General features: G+C 35.5%; 4 protein-coding genes and 1 pseudogene across 5 annotated transcripts; 1 reads left to right on the top strand and 4 right to left on the bottom strand.

The window, feature by feature from the left end:
• Window positions 1-245: 245 nt before the first annotated feature.
• Window positions 246-2394, top strand: LOC106392058 (growth-regulating factor 9). Of its 2 annotated transcripts, none has more exons than XM_013832835.3 (4): window positions 246-768; window positions 1065-1526; window positions 1595-1783; window positions 1847-2394. In XM_013832835.3, exons 1-4 carry the CDS (start codon window positions 504-506, stop codon window positions 2260-2262), a joined length of 1332 nt encoding a protein of 443 aa, XP_013688289.2. In that variant the 5' UTR covers window positions 246-503; the 3' UTR covers window positions 2263-2394. The 2 variants fall into 2 exon arrangements, with proteins under 2 accessions (XP_013688289.2, XP_013688290.2); XM_013832836.3 differs by having other exon boundaries at window positions 1065-1490.
• Window positions 2371-3918, bottom strand: LOC106392060 (serine/threonine-protein kinase Aurora-3-like). The gene is made up of 6 exons (XM_013832837.3): window positions 3644-3918; window positions 3316-3558; window positions 3134-3229; window positions 2839-3053; window positions 2681-2753; window positions 2371-2603 (listed from the first exon to the last, which is right to left on the bottom strand). Exons 1-6 carry the CDS (start codon window positions 3773-3775, stop codon window positions 2502-2504), a joined length of 861 nt encoding a protein of 286 aa, XP_013688291.2. The 5' UTR covers window positions 3776-3918; the 3' UTR covers window positions 2371-2501.
• Window positions 3919-4191: 273 nt separating this feature from the next.
• LOC106392057 (spastin-like) lies at window positions 4192-7166 on the bottom strand. The gene is made up of 13 exons (XM_048755304.1): window positions 7039-7166; window positions 6628-6964; window positions 6450-6541; window positions 6309-6331; window positions 5952-6192; window positions 5778-5873; window positions 5590-5705; window positions 5405-5485; window positions 5114-5237; window positions 4929-4978; window positions 4704-4830; window positions 4525-4622; window positions 4192-4436 (listed from the first exon to the last, which is right to left on the bottom strand). Exons 2-13 carry the CDS (start codon window positions 6960-6962, stop codon window positions 4320-4322), a joined length of 1500 nt encoding a protein of 499 aa, XP_048611261.1. The 5' UTR covers window positions 6963-6964; window positions 7039-7166; the 3' UTR covers window positions 4192-4319.
• Window positions 7167-7324: 158 nt separating this feature from the next.
• LOC106392056 (nucleolar protein 58) lies at window positions 7325-8776 on the bottom strand. The gene is made up of 5 exons (XM_013832833.3): window positions 8555-8776; window positions 8395-8459; window positions 7922-8142; window positions 7690-7822; window positions 7325-7612 (listed from the first exon to the last, which is right to left on the bottom strand). Exons 1-5 carry the CDS (start codon window positions 8709-8711, stop codon window positions 7487-7489), a joined length of 702 nt encoding a protein of 233 aa, XP_013688287.2. The 5' UTR covers window positions 8712-8776; the 3' UTR covers window positions 7325-7486.
• Window positions 8777-9696: 920 nt separating this feature from the next.
• Window positions 9697-12884, bottom strand: LOC106394260 (annotated as a pseudogene).
• Between the last annotated feature and the right edge of the window lie 2171 nt (window positions 12885-15055).

Consider the following 15055-nt stretch of genomic DNA (forward strand, 5'->3'; position numbering starts at 1 on the left):
TGCTGTGTTTTGACTTTCACTTAGCCTCATGAGAGCAATTAGAGGAAACATGATGTTATAATTCCAAGCGCCAAATGTTGATAAATTAAAGAGAAGATTAGTAGAGCACAAGTCAATAGAGGCCTGGTAATGGGCCTTTCAATCATAATATGGGCTCTGCAGAGAAAGTGGAGATGTAGTGGAGCAGCTGGACAGAGAGTTATCAGTCCGTGTGGCATTGTTTAAAGAGGAAAGCACAATTCTTTTGGTCCGAAAAGTATTCAAATAAGGCTGAAAATCGCTGACGCATTTGTCAGAAACCTGACAAGTGCCTTTAACTCTCTTCACACTCACCTCTTCGTCTTTCCTCTGTTTTCTACCACTCTCTCTCTTCCCTATGCATTTAAACGGTGAAGAACAGAGCAAAGAGACTTTAGTCTCTTGTTAAAGTTTTTCTTTTCTTTTTGGGAGGTGGGTTTTGTTTCTTAAGGTCTCTAGTTTCAAAAGCTGTCTCCTTTTCTCGAATGGAAGAAGAGAAACACAGTTTACAAAGTAACAAGATGCAGAGCCCTAAAACAGAGGAGGGGGATGAGTGGAGGAGGAAGAAGTGGCCGTGTATGAAAGCTGCTCAGTTACAAGAGTTTAGAATGCAAGCTTTGGTTTATAGATACATAGAAGCTGGTGTTCGCGTGCCTAATCATCTTGTGGTGCCTATTTGGAATAGTCTTGCTCTCTCTTCTTCTTCTTCCTCCAGTTACCTTATCCACCACAACTATCCCTCCTCTTCCAGTAAGTATTTTGAAATTCGAGTGTTTGGTTAAATTCCTCAAACATGTTACTAGGTTCTTGAGGTTTGAGTTGCAGGAGTTACAAGATTCATATACACAATAGTCTTTAGTTTATCTTCTGCTTTTAATGGTTGATTCTTGTTTGAGTTGCAAGAGTTAGAAAATTCACACATACACACAACAGTCTTAGTTACCTCTGAATCTATTAGAATTTATATTCTGTTTATATTAGTTGATTAATTCTTGTCTGAATTTGACAGTGGATTAGTTTACCTGAAATGGTTATTGGTGTTTCAGATGCAGTGTTGAATGATAAGGTGGATCCTGAACCCACAAGGTGCAGGAGAACAGATGGGAAGAAATGGCGGTGTAGCAACAAAGTCCTCCTGTTTCAGAAGTACTGTGAACGGCACATGCATAGAGGCCGTAAACGTTCAAGAAAGCTTGTGGAATCTTCTTCTTCTTATGACGTTGCTTCGTCGTCTGCTTCAAACAAACGAGACAACACTGATGGTCTGAACAGTAGTACTGAGAGTCAGAGTGTTTCTCATGGGGCAATGTCAGTTTCTAGTAATGCTCAGGTTGTCACCATTGCTTCACTGCCTAGTGCAAGAGTCTGTGATAACATCCCTCGTCCATCTCTAGTGGTCACCGAGTCCACAAACAAAAGTGTGAGAAGGAGGATCGCGGACATGAGTTATGATGACTTCATCAAACAAAGAGGTGCGACTACGTGTGTTAGAGGGTTTCCCGTTCAAGGTATCAGACTCATTACAGAATTGTAGAGTTCATTACTTCACTGTAGATTTTGATTGTTTCATTACCAGGTTCTGAGAGGTTACCTTCTGTTCAAAAGTTCTTTCCTGAGGCATCTGATAACTCCTCAGAAGCTGCAAAATTCTCAAGCCACAGGAAGAATGAGATCATTGCAAGAAGCAGAGAATGGAAGAACATGAATGTTAATTGTGGTGGCTTGTTTCCTGGCATCCACTTTTCTCCAGACACTGTTCTTCAAGGTAATACCTTTATTTTCAAGCTTGCTTACCGATGATGTTAATGAATGTGCTTCTTTTCTGTAGATCGTGGTGGGTTTGGTTTACACAGAGTTGAAACAGACAACGAACCAGGAAGGTGCAGAAGAACAGATGGGAAGAAGTGGAGATGCAGCAAAGATGTGTTGTCTGGTCAGAAGTATTGCGATAGGCACATGCATAGAGGTAGTATTAAGAAGAAGCATCCAGTGGAAACTACTCCCACACATGAGAATGCTGGTATTATCCGGGTAGCAGTGAGACCAGATGATAGATCTGTGTCTCTCCAAGATGGAGATGGCCAAAAGCTCCCTGTTTCAGTCCTGGGAAGAAAGCAGCTGTCCCGAGTTTCAGATGAGAAGAGCACTAATAGTTGCAGTACCGACACCACAATCACTGACATAGCTTTAAAGGGTGAAGAAGACAATGAGGAGGTCTTGTCATTGTGTTCTTCAGGTGTTTAAAAAAAACATAGAAAAGTTTGTTGAGGTTCTAATGTTTTTAGTTTCTATCTATGGATCCTACTTATTAATCTGTGTTAGAAAGTTAGAACAAGTCTGATCACAGGAGAATATTTAAGACACAAATTTCATTTAGATTATATTGTCCTGAACTGAGACAAACATACATCAAGAAAATGTGCGTTCTCTGAACTTCTAAGACTTTCTTCCCACAACGTTAGATTACATATAATAAGCACACTTCAAATGAGGCACACACCTTTAGGATCTGCGTTCTTGACGATCCACGGGTGTTGCATGATCTTGGTAAGAGAGAGTCTTTTGGAAGGATCCTTAACAAGAAGCTGCAGAGAATTACAAAGCTCTATAACTCGTCTAGCAAGAGATTCCTTATAAGTAATGCTTTAGCTTAAAGGTTTACCTGACTGATTAGATTCTTAGCTTCTGCTGAGACATTTGGATTATCAGGAAAACTCAGATCGATCTTAACAATTCTGCATACCATTACATATATAACAACTTCATCAGAAGCTGAGGCTTAACTGTCACAAGAACATAAAAGTTTAGTCTTGGCTTTACCTCTTGAAAGTATCTTTCTGACTCTCAGCTTCAAAGGGAGGGTTACCATAGAGAAACTCGTAACACAGTATCCCTAAAGTCCAGTTATCAACAGCATGATCGTGGTCTTTGTTCTCTACCATCTCAGGTGCTAAGTAATCTAAAGTCCCACACATTGTCTTCCTCTTGTTACTCGACTGAACTGACCACCCAAAATCAGCAATCTTCAACCTTCCCTGCAAATGCACATCACAACACCAATGAGTAAGCTCCACACTCTACAATGCAAACAAACACTATAACCATAGTTACATACCTCATGATCAAGCAAAAGGTTTTCAGGTTTGATATCTCTGTGAATCACACACTTTCCATGACAATAAGCCAGTGCCTGACTAAGACTTGAAATGTACTGAATAATAATAATAAAATCGTCAATAAAAGGCCCGTGGGCTTCAGGCCCATTTTAAAATAACTGAGGGGGGAGACGAAACTCACAGTGGCGGCTTGTTGTTCGGTGAGATGACCGTTCTCTTTGAGGAGACCGTAGAGCTCACCGCCGTGAGCGTACTCGAGGATCAAGAAGATCCGCTCGTCGTCGTCGAACCAGCCGAAGAGGCGGAGGATGTTGGGGTGCCTTAGGCTCGTTTGGATCTCCATCTCTCTCCTTAGCTGGTGGTGGAGTTTGTATTTCTCGATCTGTTCCTTGAATATCACTTTCAACGCCACCACGAAGTGGCTCTAAATCACACACAGTTTGAGATTCAATAAATTAGGATTCAAACGTTAATCGATTTAGATTGAAGGTAGAAGGAGGTTAGTGTACCTTGACTTCGCGAGCGAGATAGACTCTGCCGAATTTGCCTTTACCTAACGGTCTCCCGATCTCGAAATCCGCGAGGGAGAATGGCTTCTCTGGGTCGCGGACGTAAGGATCTTCTTCCGGTTTCTTATCCATTTCTCCGATCGGCGTGACTCGACGACGAGGAGAGAGAGAGAGAGGGGAAGAGAGCGTGATTCGAAGGGGAAGATGGAGACATAAAGAGAAAGAGGAGGGAGAAACAAAATTGAATTTTGAATTAAGAATATGAAGAAAGATACCGATTCCATACGCAGCGTTTAAGGGTTTAAGCAATTTCGATGTAAATGACGGTTTTACCCTCTGTATTTTGCAACTATTTTTTTTTGTTTACTAACTTATGAAAATTATTATATAAATGATTATAAAAAATTCTAACTATTTTATAAAAATTCACTTCTAACTTTTCTGAGTGAAAAACAAATATAAGTTTTTTTCTTTAATCATCATAATTGTTAACTTATATAGAACCCTTAATCACAAAATCATTGAACTAGCTAACAACTAATCATATGTACATTGAGTAGCTTATTTTTAATATCAATCTTTCTTTAAGGTGTAAACATTTTTTGATTCTTCTAAACTATACACCATATTATAATTGTCTCAAATTTACAAGAGCCATTTTACACAGAGAGGAGATTCAATTAGAACCAAACTCAGAGTTCCAACGTTCAAGCTCTTCCCATTTGCTTTTACTCAAGCTTGGTCTGATCACTCCCATTGATTTCCTAAAATCATCATACCTTAGCGGTCTCACCTGTAAAAACATTACACATCCATTCATCAAACAACATTCATTTGAGAGACTTGAGATTTAAAAGAGGTTTGGATTATGGTTTTAATACTTTATTTGCTTGGATGGTAAGAATATCAGCACCGAGTTCTCTGATTGGCATCATCGCAGCTTCTTCACACAATGCTTGTAGATCACTTCCTGAGTATCCTGTTACATTTAGGAACCTTATTAGTTTACTAGACTCGCACAATCTTTAAAACCCATTTGTGTTTCTTCTACAAAACTTGCCTTCGGTTTCTCTGACGATTTTATCAAAGTCCCCACCGGATAAAGAGTGAGGCTGACACTTCAATTTAGTTTTAAAAAGTAGTTTTCTGACGTTTAAATCCGGCAATGGTACATATATTCTCTTTACCTAACAAAGTGATAAATCCAAAAAAGCATATAATAATCAGATTCTTTCATAAGAATTGATGTACATGAAAATCCTGATTGAGATAATAATGTTGTTACCAATCTTCTAAGCACTGCATCATCCAACTCTTGTGGCTTGTTAGTAGCTCCTGCAACCACATTGCATCCAAATAAGTTTTATAGGACAAGGAAAAACTGAACAGATGATTATTAATGTCATAAATGATGGTTAAAACATAGTGAATATTTGGTTTGATGAAGACTGAATAAGCAAGGAAGCATACCAATAACAATCACCAGATCATCAGGATTAGAAGTCACACCATCAAACTGAATAAGGAATTCTGATTTCAACCGTCTGCTTGCTTCATTCTCACTTATCGACCTTGTAGACATTATACTATCTATCTGAAAAGCCAGTGCAAAACACACACATTCAGATCTCCACGTGACAACATTTATAGATCTATATTCAAACAAAACAAGCACGGTCAGATACAACTAGTATGGTATCATCTAGAACTGGTTCTATGTCTAGTAAACATATAAGACAGGAAAGGGAAACAAGTACTTACTTCATCCATAAAGATTACAGACGGTTGTCTGGAGATTGCAACTTGGAACAACGTTTTAACTAGCTTTTCCGCCTCACCCACCTGAATCAATACAGTAAAGTCAGGTTTTCTATTTGAATTGAAAACAAAGTCAACAAGTCTTATGATACAAGAGAGATTATAGCAGAAGCAGACAAAGCACAAACCCATTTTGATGTCAACGAGGATGCTGAGACGTTGAAGAACGTTGCCTGAGACTCGGAAGCCACTGCCTTGGCAAGCATTGTTTTTCCATTGCCAGGCGGACCAAAGAGAAGCAAACCTTTAAAAAAAAAAAGAAACTTCAGCAAGCACATAATAGGAGAAGATCAAGAAGAAACCAACATTGTTTTACCTCGAGCTGGTCTTCGGAGACCAGTGAATAAATCTCTTCGTTTTGCCGGTAAAATAACCATCTCCATCAAAGCTTGTTTAGCTCCATCAAGTCCAGCTGCATTATTTTTCAGCATAAGCGTTGCTTCCACTTATATTCCTTAGAAGAAAGACATAACAATAGCACTCTACTCACCGACATCATCCCACTTCACAGATGGACTTCTATCAACTATCGTTGTGTTTATCATCTCTACCAACTTGTCATCGTATCCACTTCCAGATTCTTTCACAGGTTTTGGGTTTGTAGTAGTAGCGTCTTTAGGGCTCCTTGCCATTCCAGTACCACCTCTGGGAAGTGAAGTCCTTCGCGATGAAAGTCTTCTGTTTGACGATGTAGAAGAAACTGAAGCTAAAGAAGGAGATGGTACAGTTCTCTGCATAATCAACAATCAGAAAGAGGAATCATTAACAATACAGAAACACATCACATTCTCCTTATAACACTAAAGACCAAGGAAAAAAAAAGAGAAAGAAAGAAGCAAGACAATACCTTATTCTCAGACATTCCAACACCTAAAGATGCAAGATACAAGCAAAACAACACAAGCGTCAATGTGTATTCATTTGTGCTTCTTCACAACATAAAAATTCATTAATCCAATATGCAGAAACTGAGAATCGAACTGCTCACCTGTACGTTTACCCAAAGCTTGCAACCTTCCAGAAACTTGACTCTGCCATTTAGAAATCTTCTCTCGATACGACCTCACCTTCTCTTTCTCACTACCAAAAACACAACTCAACAAAACCAAATCAAAACTTATCAAAAACAAGAACTCTAAATCTGAGAGATCAATCAATTGCAATACCTTGAAGTGATATATGAAGGAGAAGGCGTGGAGGTAGCTTCGTTCATGATCCTCTGAGCGTTTCTGTAATGAAGAAGCGCGTCGTCGTGTAGACCCCACTCTTCTGCCCTAACACCTTTAGCGATCTCCTCTTTCGCTAAATCGAAGTAGCCTTTGAGCTTATAAGCAACTCGTTCGTTAGTAACCGAACCTCCATTGACGCTGCTGTTCATGGAATCGGAAGAGGTTGATTCGGTGGGATCGTGTTTGGATACTTCGTGGCGATGGGTGATGTCTTCTTCTTCTTCGGTGAAGATTGAGCTAAAGGAATCGATTATACCTCTGAGGAAACTCATATCTAACAAAAAAAAAATATTCGAAATTCAGACAACGCAGATACGTGAACATAACGACATAGTTGGATTCACTCACCATGTTTTGCTCGGAGATTGATTTCATTGTCCGAGAGGAATCAAATCGAATCAAAATAATCGAATGAACTGGAAACTAAGAAAAGGATTCATACGTGAAGAAGTCTTTAACCCTCTAAACAACAAAGAGGGTTTGGATTCGTTTCAAAAGGTCGACATTTTCATTTTGGGCCCAACTAACCATCTTGGGCCTGATACGCTTATAGAAGCATCGCGTGTTAATAAATACTCACAGTTGAGCCGAGCATGAACAGACTAATGATAAAAAAAAAAAAACTCAAGAAAGATGGAAGCAAACACCAAAACTTTTTTTCATTCTACTCAAAAATAAATAATCCACTTTTACATACTGAAAGAGATGTTTGGAAAATTTGAACTATCACAACGTTAGAGAATCCGAACTAGTTTTACAGCCAGCTAGTACACAAAACTGAGTTCATGGCCCCATCTTATTGCATGGTCACGGCAGGAATCTGAACGCCTGGTCTAGAGGTCCATCCATTGCGAGATCTGTAAGCTTCGATGGCCTCTAATCGCAGCCTCTCCTTGGAAGCACTCATAGGAGTCTTTCTTGCCTGTCAAAATAAAAACATATAATCAATCATTTGAACCAGATATAACATAAGCTATTACAGTTAGAAACTCTATATACCTTTGGAACAACAGCCAGCTTTGGTGGAGCTTGAACCACATCACCAAATCTAATCTGCTCATGCTTTGGGAAGTTTTCTCGGAGTGTATCTTCTGTCTTCCCTTTCTTCTTTTGCTTCTTGGCCTCCCAATACCTGTGCATTAGCGTAGGATCAAATCATCAAACTCAAACATAACATACAAGTATTGGTCCTTTAAGAGACAAAAAAACTTATAGAACAAAAACTACTTACTTCTTCTTGCGCTCTTTCCTTTTGGACCGACCATCCAACTCCGCAAGTTCCTGTTCGAAACGAAGGTCCTTAATCTCATTCCTCTTTCTCTTTTTCTTCTTCTTGTCATCTCCCTTGTTCAACGTTATATCGTCTCCATCATTCTCATGATCAGAGGAGGTTGTGTTGCCCTCAGATTTTCTTTCTTCAACCGACTTTGCTTCACTCCCAGGCTTAGCACTCTGATTACAAATTTCACAAAGCAATGAGTTTAAATTTGCCTCACAAGAATCATTTGAGGCGAAAAAGACCAGACTTTAGGCATGTAAGAGTAAATAAAAACAATAAAAGGATTGCACTTTCTATACAGATGTAATCAAAATCGAAGAGACAACACAATGATTAAGTTGTTATATACCAAAATAATTATTTGATTCAGTGTAACGAATCCTAAAAGTGATTTAATTTATATAAATTAGAACGCAACACTATACCTTGACAGCATCAACTCCAGCTTTAGCTTTCTTCTCTTTCTTATCTACAACTGGTTTAGTAGAATCTGAAAGGAAGAGCATATACAACAAACAGTTAAACACATAGAGAAATCACAAATACAAATTAAACAAAAAAAACTCTTTTCTTTCTCTCTACTACCTTGAGGAGGCGGAGGAGAGGTGTAGTTCATGAGAACACGGAGCTTGGAAGGAAGAGCATCTTGCTTCGAACGATCAGGCGGCGGCGGGAGTCTCGCCGGTCCGCCGTGAGATGCCAAATAGTTTTTCTCTCTCCTCTTCTTACCTTTCCCTCCCATCTCTTCTCTCTTTTTTTTCTCTCTCGCTCTCTCCGACGAATCGAGCGGTTGCCCTACTTAGCTGCCGTCGAAACTTGTAGGAGGCGACTAAATTGGGCCCAGGCCCATATCGTTAACCCAATAACATTTCACTAAACCAAAAAAAATCGTATTACAAGTTTTATTTTCTAATACTTTTACTCTTAAAATTTTGTGCATTTTCAAGATGTTCAAATATAACTTCTAACCAAAAATTCTAAAAATATTAAAAGATACAAATATTATAAATTAATAGATGAGTGTTAAAATTCTTGGAAAACCAACCAATAATATCTCGTTTGCAGGACCGGCCTTGGGCCGTGTTAAGTGAAACATTCGCCACAGTCCCACAAGTTTTTTTTTTTTTTAAATTATACACAAATAGGCTCTCAAAAAAAAAAATCTTGACTCCCAAATTTGTAAAATTTTTTTTTTACATAGACACATCTACATGCCCCCAAAATCTTAGGACCGGCCCTACTCATTTGACGTATTATTGGTTGAATTTTCAAGAATTTTAACATACGTTTAATTTAATAATATTTATTATATATACATACACTAATATGTAAGTTTAGAACTCCATGGTAGAAAATTCCCATTGGAATTTCTCTAAAGCTCTTTCTTTGCATTCATTGCTAAATTTGGACAAGTTACTATCTTGTTTTTTATTTCTTAATTGGCCTAAGTATATGCTAACTTGGAACAAACTTTAGTATACTTCTTCAACCCTAGCCATCTCTCATGGGAAGAAAACTTCAAACTTAAACAGCCAAGAACTATACCTTTGTGATGATATTTTTATTTTATGTATAACGGGTTGATGGAAACTTTTAAACAACAAGTTATACATTTAAACCCAAAAAAAACAAGAGGTAGTACTCCAATAGTACAATGGTTACTTATATGCGCGTTTCTTGACTGGAACGGCATGCAAGAGCAAGATTATCGCACGTCCTTGGGCTCGTCCTTAGGTATTTTGGGCTTAAAAGAAAATCAAAAATATGGGAGAAAATGAAGGACGGGCCTTAATACGGGACTTCTCTTTTCGGTCCTTACGTGCCAGCTGGCATTTTTTGAGCACGGGTCGAAGTCGTCTAAGGTTTGTCTCGACATTTGGTATCCATTTCAGCTTCTTCCTCTCCCGATTCACTCTCGACGGCGACGCAGTTGGAGAAAGCTCTTCCGACGATTTCTCGCGGCAAACGAGATCCTCTCGGTTAGTTCGCAAGACGAGACCGATCTGTTGTCTCCACGGTCGACATCCTTGGATTCTCCTCCGTTTTCGAGCCAAAAGGTATGCGTTCCTCTTCCATTCGAGATCCGTAAGATGTCAATTGAGATGATATGATTGCTAATCCGTTTGATTATGGTTGATTTTTTGTTTTTTACCTAATTAAAGAGTTTAAGTTAAGAAAACAAAGAGGTGTTGTTAATCTTGTGTTTGGATTCGGTTGTCTCAGTACATAGGACTTTGTATTGTGTTTGGATTCGGTAGGAGAGTGTTATGGTTGATTTTTGTTGTTAATCTTTGATTATTAGTTCATCTTCCATTCGAAATCGGTTCATATTTGTTCTGTTTTTTGTTGCTAATTTTGTTGTTCTGTATTGATTTAAGTAGCTTTAATATTGCTTATTCTCCGATGTTGTGATTGTTTTGAAAAATGAGTGCCGAAACTTGGTAGCTTGTGATTGTTTTGTTGCTAATGTTGTTGTTGTGTATTGAAGTAAGTATAAACTCGAAGATGAATGGGCATCATTCACTCAGTATAACGCTTTTGAATTTCAAGAAAGAGAAGATGAGGATTCATTTTCCGTCAATATGCCTTCACATCTCGACAATACAATGGATCTTCGAACAAGTCTTCGGAATAGACAAACCCATCAACAATTAAAAAATGATTTGATTGAATATATATGGGATAAATTTGGACATCTTCCAAATGACATATAATTTCTAAATTTATATGAATTGAATAAAATGTTTGTTTTGTTTTATTTATGGTGTTTGTATGATTTTCTGTTTTTTTATTAAAAAAATGTTTGTAATATTCTATGAAATATATAAAATGTTTGTCTATTTCATATTTTTTACAATTTAAAATGTTATATGTTTTATCCTAAACACATTAATTCTATGTTGCTATGTACTAAAATAAATAATTTATGTAGCTAAGGACAAATTAAAATCCCACCAATAATCACCACATTTAACAAAGTCCCATAGTGTCCTAACCATAACAATATTAATAAAAAATTCTAAGGACTCAACTTAAAGTCCTTGCAATAATGTTGTTCTAACGGGTTGGTCCTATGTAATGTAATACCAAATGTCTCGTCCATGTCCAAATCCTCAGAAGCAACACCATTTGGAAGCTTCCAATCAAAGAAATAAAGAAGTGAAGCAAGCATGAGTAACACAGTCACCACAGCCAAAGGCAGCCCTGGACAGATTCTTCGTCCGCCCCCAAAAGGTGTTAACTCATAGTCTCTACCTTTCACATCAGTCTCTTTACCCAAAAACCTCTCTGGTTCGAACCGGGTAGGGTTCTCCCAAACCCGTGGATCTCGTCCTATGGTCCAAACGTTCACAAGAACTTGAGTATCTTTAGGCACCATGAACCCAAGAACCTCCATGTCAGCTTCAGCTTTACGTGGGACAAGAAATGGAGCAGCAGGATGTAATCGGAAAGTTTCTTTCAAAACTGCTTGTAAATACGGCAACTGCGAGATATCAGACTCTTGAACCATGCCGTTTTCGCCTATCAAACAATCCATCTCGTCTTGAGTTCTGGCTAGTTATTTAGGGTTATTAAGTAACTCTGCCATTGCCCACTCTAGGGTGCTAGAGCTCGTATCCGTGCCAGCTGCAAAACTATCCTGGCATATAATCACATATTAGGAATTTAGGATTAATAAAATTGCATCTCAAAATGAATGGATAATTTCAGTGTGCCGGCTTTGACCTCGGGCTGACAGTGCATTTGCACTAGGTCCATTTTAATAAATGTCCTAATTCACATGTATAGTACAAGACAATTATGATTATAGTTTGCAGATCTGATATGAGTTTAGAATTTGTATAATCAGCACATGGTTCAATTATTGTTTGGGCCAGACCTGGATAATTTTGACAAGATGGTATATGAGGTTGTAGACTCAAATAGCACTATATTCCATAAGATGAGATCCAAACCATATTAAAATAATTTTCCTTAAAAGAGGTGATCATTTTCAACAGAAATTGAACAAAAATGACCCTAAACCTCTGCTAGATAATCTAATAGTTTTAGTGATTAGGACAACTCCTAGTTAGTGGTAAGACCTTTATTGGTTTAAGGTGTAAGACTTACCAATAGAAGGTGTTCAATATCGTTATTGTCAAGCTCTGTTTCATCTCCTTTCGAGAGGACGAGAAGTGCATCTAGGAAGTCGCTCTCTGAGAGATCGTTAGAGTTATTTTGCAATGATTTCTCCGTCAGTTTAGCGTCAATGAACCCACGCAAAACCCTAAACAATCTCTCCGTGCAAGCCTTCATATTCTTCCTATTACCTTGCAGATCAAGAAACCCCAGAAACCGAAAGTAATTAGCAGCGTCTGGTTTCCCGGCAGCTTCCATTGCACCAATCACTGTGTCCTGAAACCTATTGCTCGTGACGTCGTAGCTACCGAGATCAACCAAAAATAGAATGTTCGATATGATATTAAGAACTGTGGTGAACGATGCACGAGAAATATCAACAGCCTCTTCTTTCTCGCTTACAAGCTCTTGCACTTTCTTCATTCGCAGAGCCTTCGTCGCTTCCATACGCTGCGGTGAAAACAGCCGAGTTATCGACAATTTCCTCAACATCCTGAAACAAACATAACAGCGATCAATTAAACTATAGTAGGGGTCTTTGTTGCTTTGCCTGTATGTTTAAATTGAATGTTACTCCCTCTATTTTACATGACGTTGTAAAGTTTTAATTAACACAAATAAAGGCACCAACACTAAAAAATTTTCTATAAGACACATAGAGGAGTAGAGTTATTCACTTTGAAAGAATAATATAAGAGAAAAATAAAGTCATATGTCATTACTCATTATATTTTACTTTATTATTCATAATCATTAATTGTCATTTGATCTCTATATATTAATTGAAAAGCATTTGAAAAGATGTAACATCAATTTTGTATTAATTAAAAAAGTCCCCTTGTTTATGTGGACATCTAAATGCTTTCTAAATCTTTTTTTCTAAGAATTCTAGAGCACCTAATATAAACTATAGTTTAATCTAATGTTGTCCCCTTTTTCCATAATTATATAACACTAGAGAACATTATATTAACCTAAAATATAAGAAATATGTATTATTTCCTTAAATAAAAGCTACGAAATTACATAATATGATTTACATATATATGACAATTAATGATTATGAATAATAAAGATTTGATAACAATTTTTGCATCCTTCTTCATTTTTGTTTAATTTTATATTATTAAAAAAAATTAAACAATCACATTAACCATATAATTAAAAAAAATAGATTTTTCTTACATGTTATATTTTGAATTTTTTAAAATGACTTTAAATAACAAAAATGAGAAAACCTTATATGTTATATTTTTTTAAAAAACGACTTTAAAATACAAAAATGAGGACACCTTATATGTTATATTTTTATTATATGTTAGATTTTTTCTTATAAGTTAGATTTTGAATTTTTTAAAACGACTTTAAATTACAAAAATGTAAGTTTTCCTAATATAAACTATAGTTTAATCTAGCATTGTCACGTTTTTCCATAATTATATAACACTAGAAAATATTATATTAACCTAAAATATAAGAAGTATGTATTCTTTCCTTAAATAAAAGCTACGAAATTACCTAATATAATTTACATATATATGACAATTAATGATTATGAATAATAAAGATTTGATAATAATTTTTGCATCCTTCTTCATTTTTGTTTAATTTTATATTATTAAAAAATTAAGCAATCACATTAACCATATAATAAAAAATTAGATTTTTTCTTATATGTTATATTTTGAATTTTTTTAAATGACTTTAAATTACAAAAATGAGGAAACCTTATATGTTATATATATTTTTTAAAACGACTTTAAAATACAAAAATGAGGACACCTTATATGTTATATTTTTCTTATATGTTATATTTTTTCTTATATGTTATATTTTAAAAATTTTAAAACGACTTTAAATTACAAAAATGTAAGTTTTCCTTAAGTATACGACTAAAAACATTAAAATGACATGTATCAATTACATGGTTGATTTTGAAAGGTTTCAAAACCATATGGAACATAAAAGTCAAAATAATTCAACTGTGGAAACAATACTGTTCATTTTTTTAAGAATGTGTTCGATGGAAAAAATAAGGTTTTTATGTCATATACGACTAAAAACATTAAAATGACATGTATCAATTACATGGTTGATTTTGAAAGCTTTCAAAATCAGATGGAAGATAAAAGTCAAAATAATTCAACTGTGGAAACAATACTGTTCATTTTTTTCAAGAATGTGTTTGATGAAAAAAATAAGGTTTTTATGTCATAATTTGTTTAATGTCCACTAGAGAACATTATATTAACCTAAAATATAAGAAGTGTGTATTATTTCCTTAAATAAAAGCTACGGAATTACCTAATATGATTTACATATATATGGCAATTAATGGAAAAAATAAAGTTTTTATGTCATAATTTGTTTAATGTCCACTAGAGAACATTATATTAACCTAAAATATAAGAAGTGTGTATTCTTTCCTTAAATAGAAGCTACAGAAGTACCTAATATGATTTATATATGGCAATTAATGATTATGAATAATAAAGATTTGATAACAATTTTTGCATTCTTCTTTATTTTTGTTTAATTTTATATTATAAAAAATAAACAATCACATTAACCATATTATAAAAAAAATAGATTTTTTCTTATATGTTATATTTTGAATTTTTTAAAATGACTTTAAATTACAAAAATGAGGAAACCTTATATGTTATATTATTTTTTTAAAACGACTTTAAAATAGAAAATGAGGATACCTTATATGTTATATTTTTCTTATATGTTATATTTTTTTTATATGTTATATTTTGAATTTTTTAAAACGATTTTAAATTACAAAAATGTAAGTTTTCCTTAAGTATACGACTAAAAAAATAAAATGACATGTATCAATTCGATGGTTGATTTCAAAGCTTTCAAAACCATATGGAAGATAAAAGTCAAAATAATTCAACTGTGAAAACAATACTGTTCACTTTTTTCAAGAATGTGTTCGATGAAAAAAATAAATTT

This window comes from Brassica napus, chromosome C4 (genome assembly GCF_020379485.1).
Source record: "Brassica napus cultivar Da-Ae chromosome C4, Da-Ae, whole genome shotgun sequence".
Lineage (NCBI taxonomy): Eukaryota > Viridiplantae > Streptophyta > Magnoliopsida > Brassicales > Brassicaceae > Brassica > Brassica napus.

Excerpts from the sequence above, each read along its gene's own strand:
- LOC106392058 (XM_013832835.3), top strand. The coding sequence starts at position 504 with ATGGAAGAAGAGAAACACAGTTTACAAAGTAACAAGATGCAGAGCCCT. Across the intron at positions 1,527-1,594 it reads TAGAGGGTTTCCCGTTCAAG|GTTCTGAGAGGTTACCTTCT; the intron begins GTATCAGACTCA and ends TTTCATTACCAG. Across the intron at positions 1,784-1,846 it reads TCCAGACACTGTTCTTCAAG|ATCGTGGTGGGTTTGGTTTA; the intron begins GTAATACCTTTA and ends TCTTTTCTGTAG.
- LOC106392056 (XM_013832833.3), bottom strand. The coding sequence starts at position 8,711 with ATGGGAGGGAAAGGTAAGAAGAGGAGAGAGAAAAACTATTTGGCATCT. Across the intron at positions 8,460-8,554 it reads CTCTCCTCCGCCTCCTCAAG|ATTCTACTAAACCAGTTGTA; the intron begins GTAGTAGAGAGA and ends TCTTCCTTTCAG. Across the intron at positions 8,143-8,394 it reads CTGGAGTTGATGCTGTCAAG|AGTGCTAAGCCTGGGAGTGA; the intron begins GTATAGTGTTGC and ends ATTTGTAATCAG.
- LOC106392060 (XM_013832837.3), bottom strand. The coding sequence starts at position 3,775 with ATGGATAAGAAACCGGAAGAAGATCCTTACGTCCGCGACCCAGAGAAG. Across the intron at positions 3,054-3,133 it reads ACCTTTTGCTTGATCATGAG|GGAAGGTTGAAGATTGCTGA; the intron begins GTATGTAACTAT and ends GTGCATTTGCAG. Across the intron at positions 2,604-2,680 it reads CTAAGAATCTAATCAGTCAG|CTTCTTGTTAAGGATCCTTC; the intron begins GTAAACCTTTAA and ends AATTCTCTGCAG.
- LOC106392057 (XM_048755304.1), bottom strand. The coding sequence starts at position 6,962 with ATGAGTTTCCTCAGAGGTATAATCGATTCCTTTAGCTCAATCTTCACC. Across the intron at positions 4,623-4,703 it reads AATCGTCAGAGAAACCGAAG|GATACTCAGGAAGTGATCTA; the intron begins GCAAGTTTTGTA and ends TAAATGTAACAG. Across the intron at positions 4,437-4,524 it reads TTACCATCCAAGCAAATAAA|GTGAGACCGCTAAGGTATGA; the intron begins GTATTAAAACCA and ends ATGTTTTTACAG.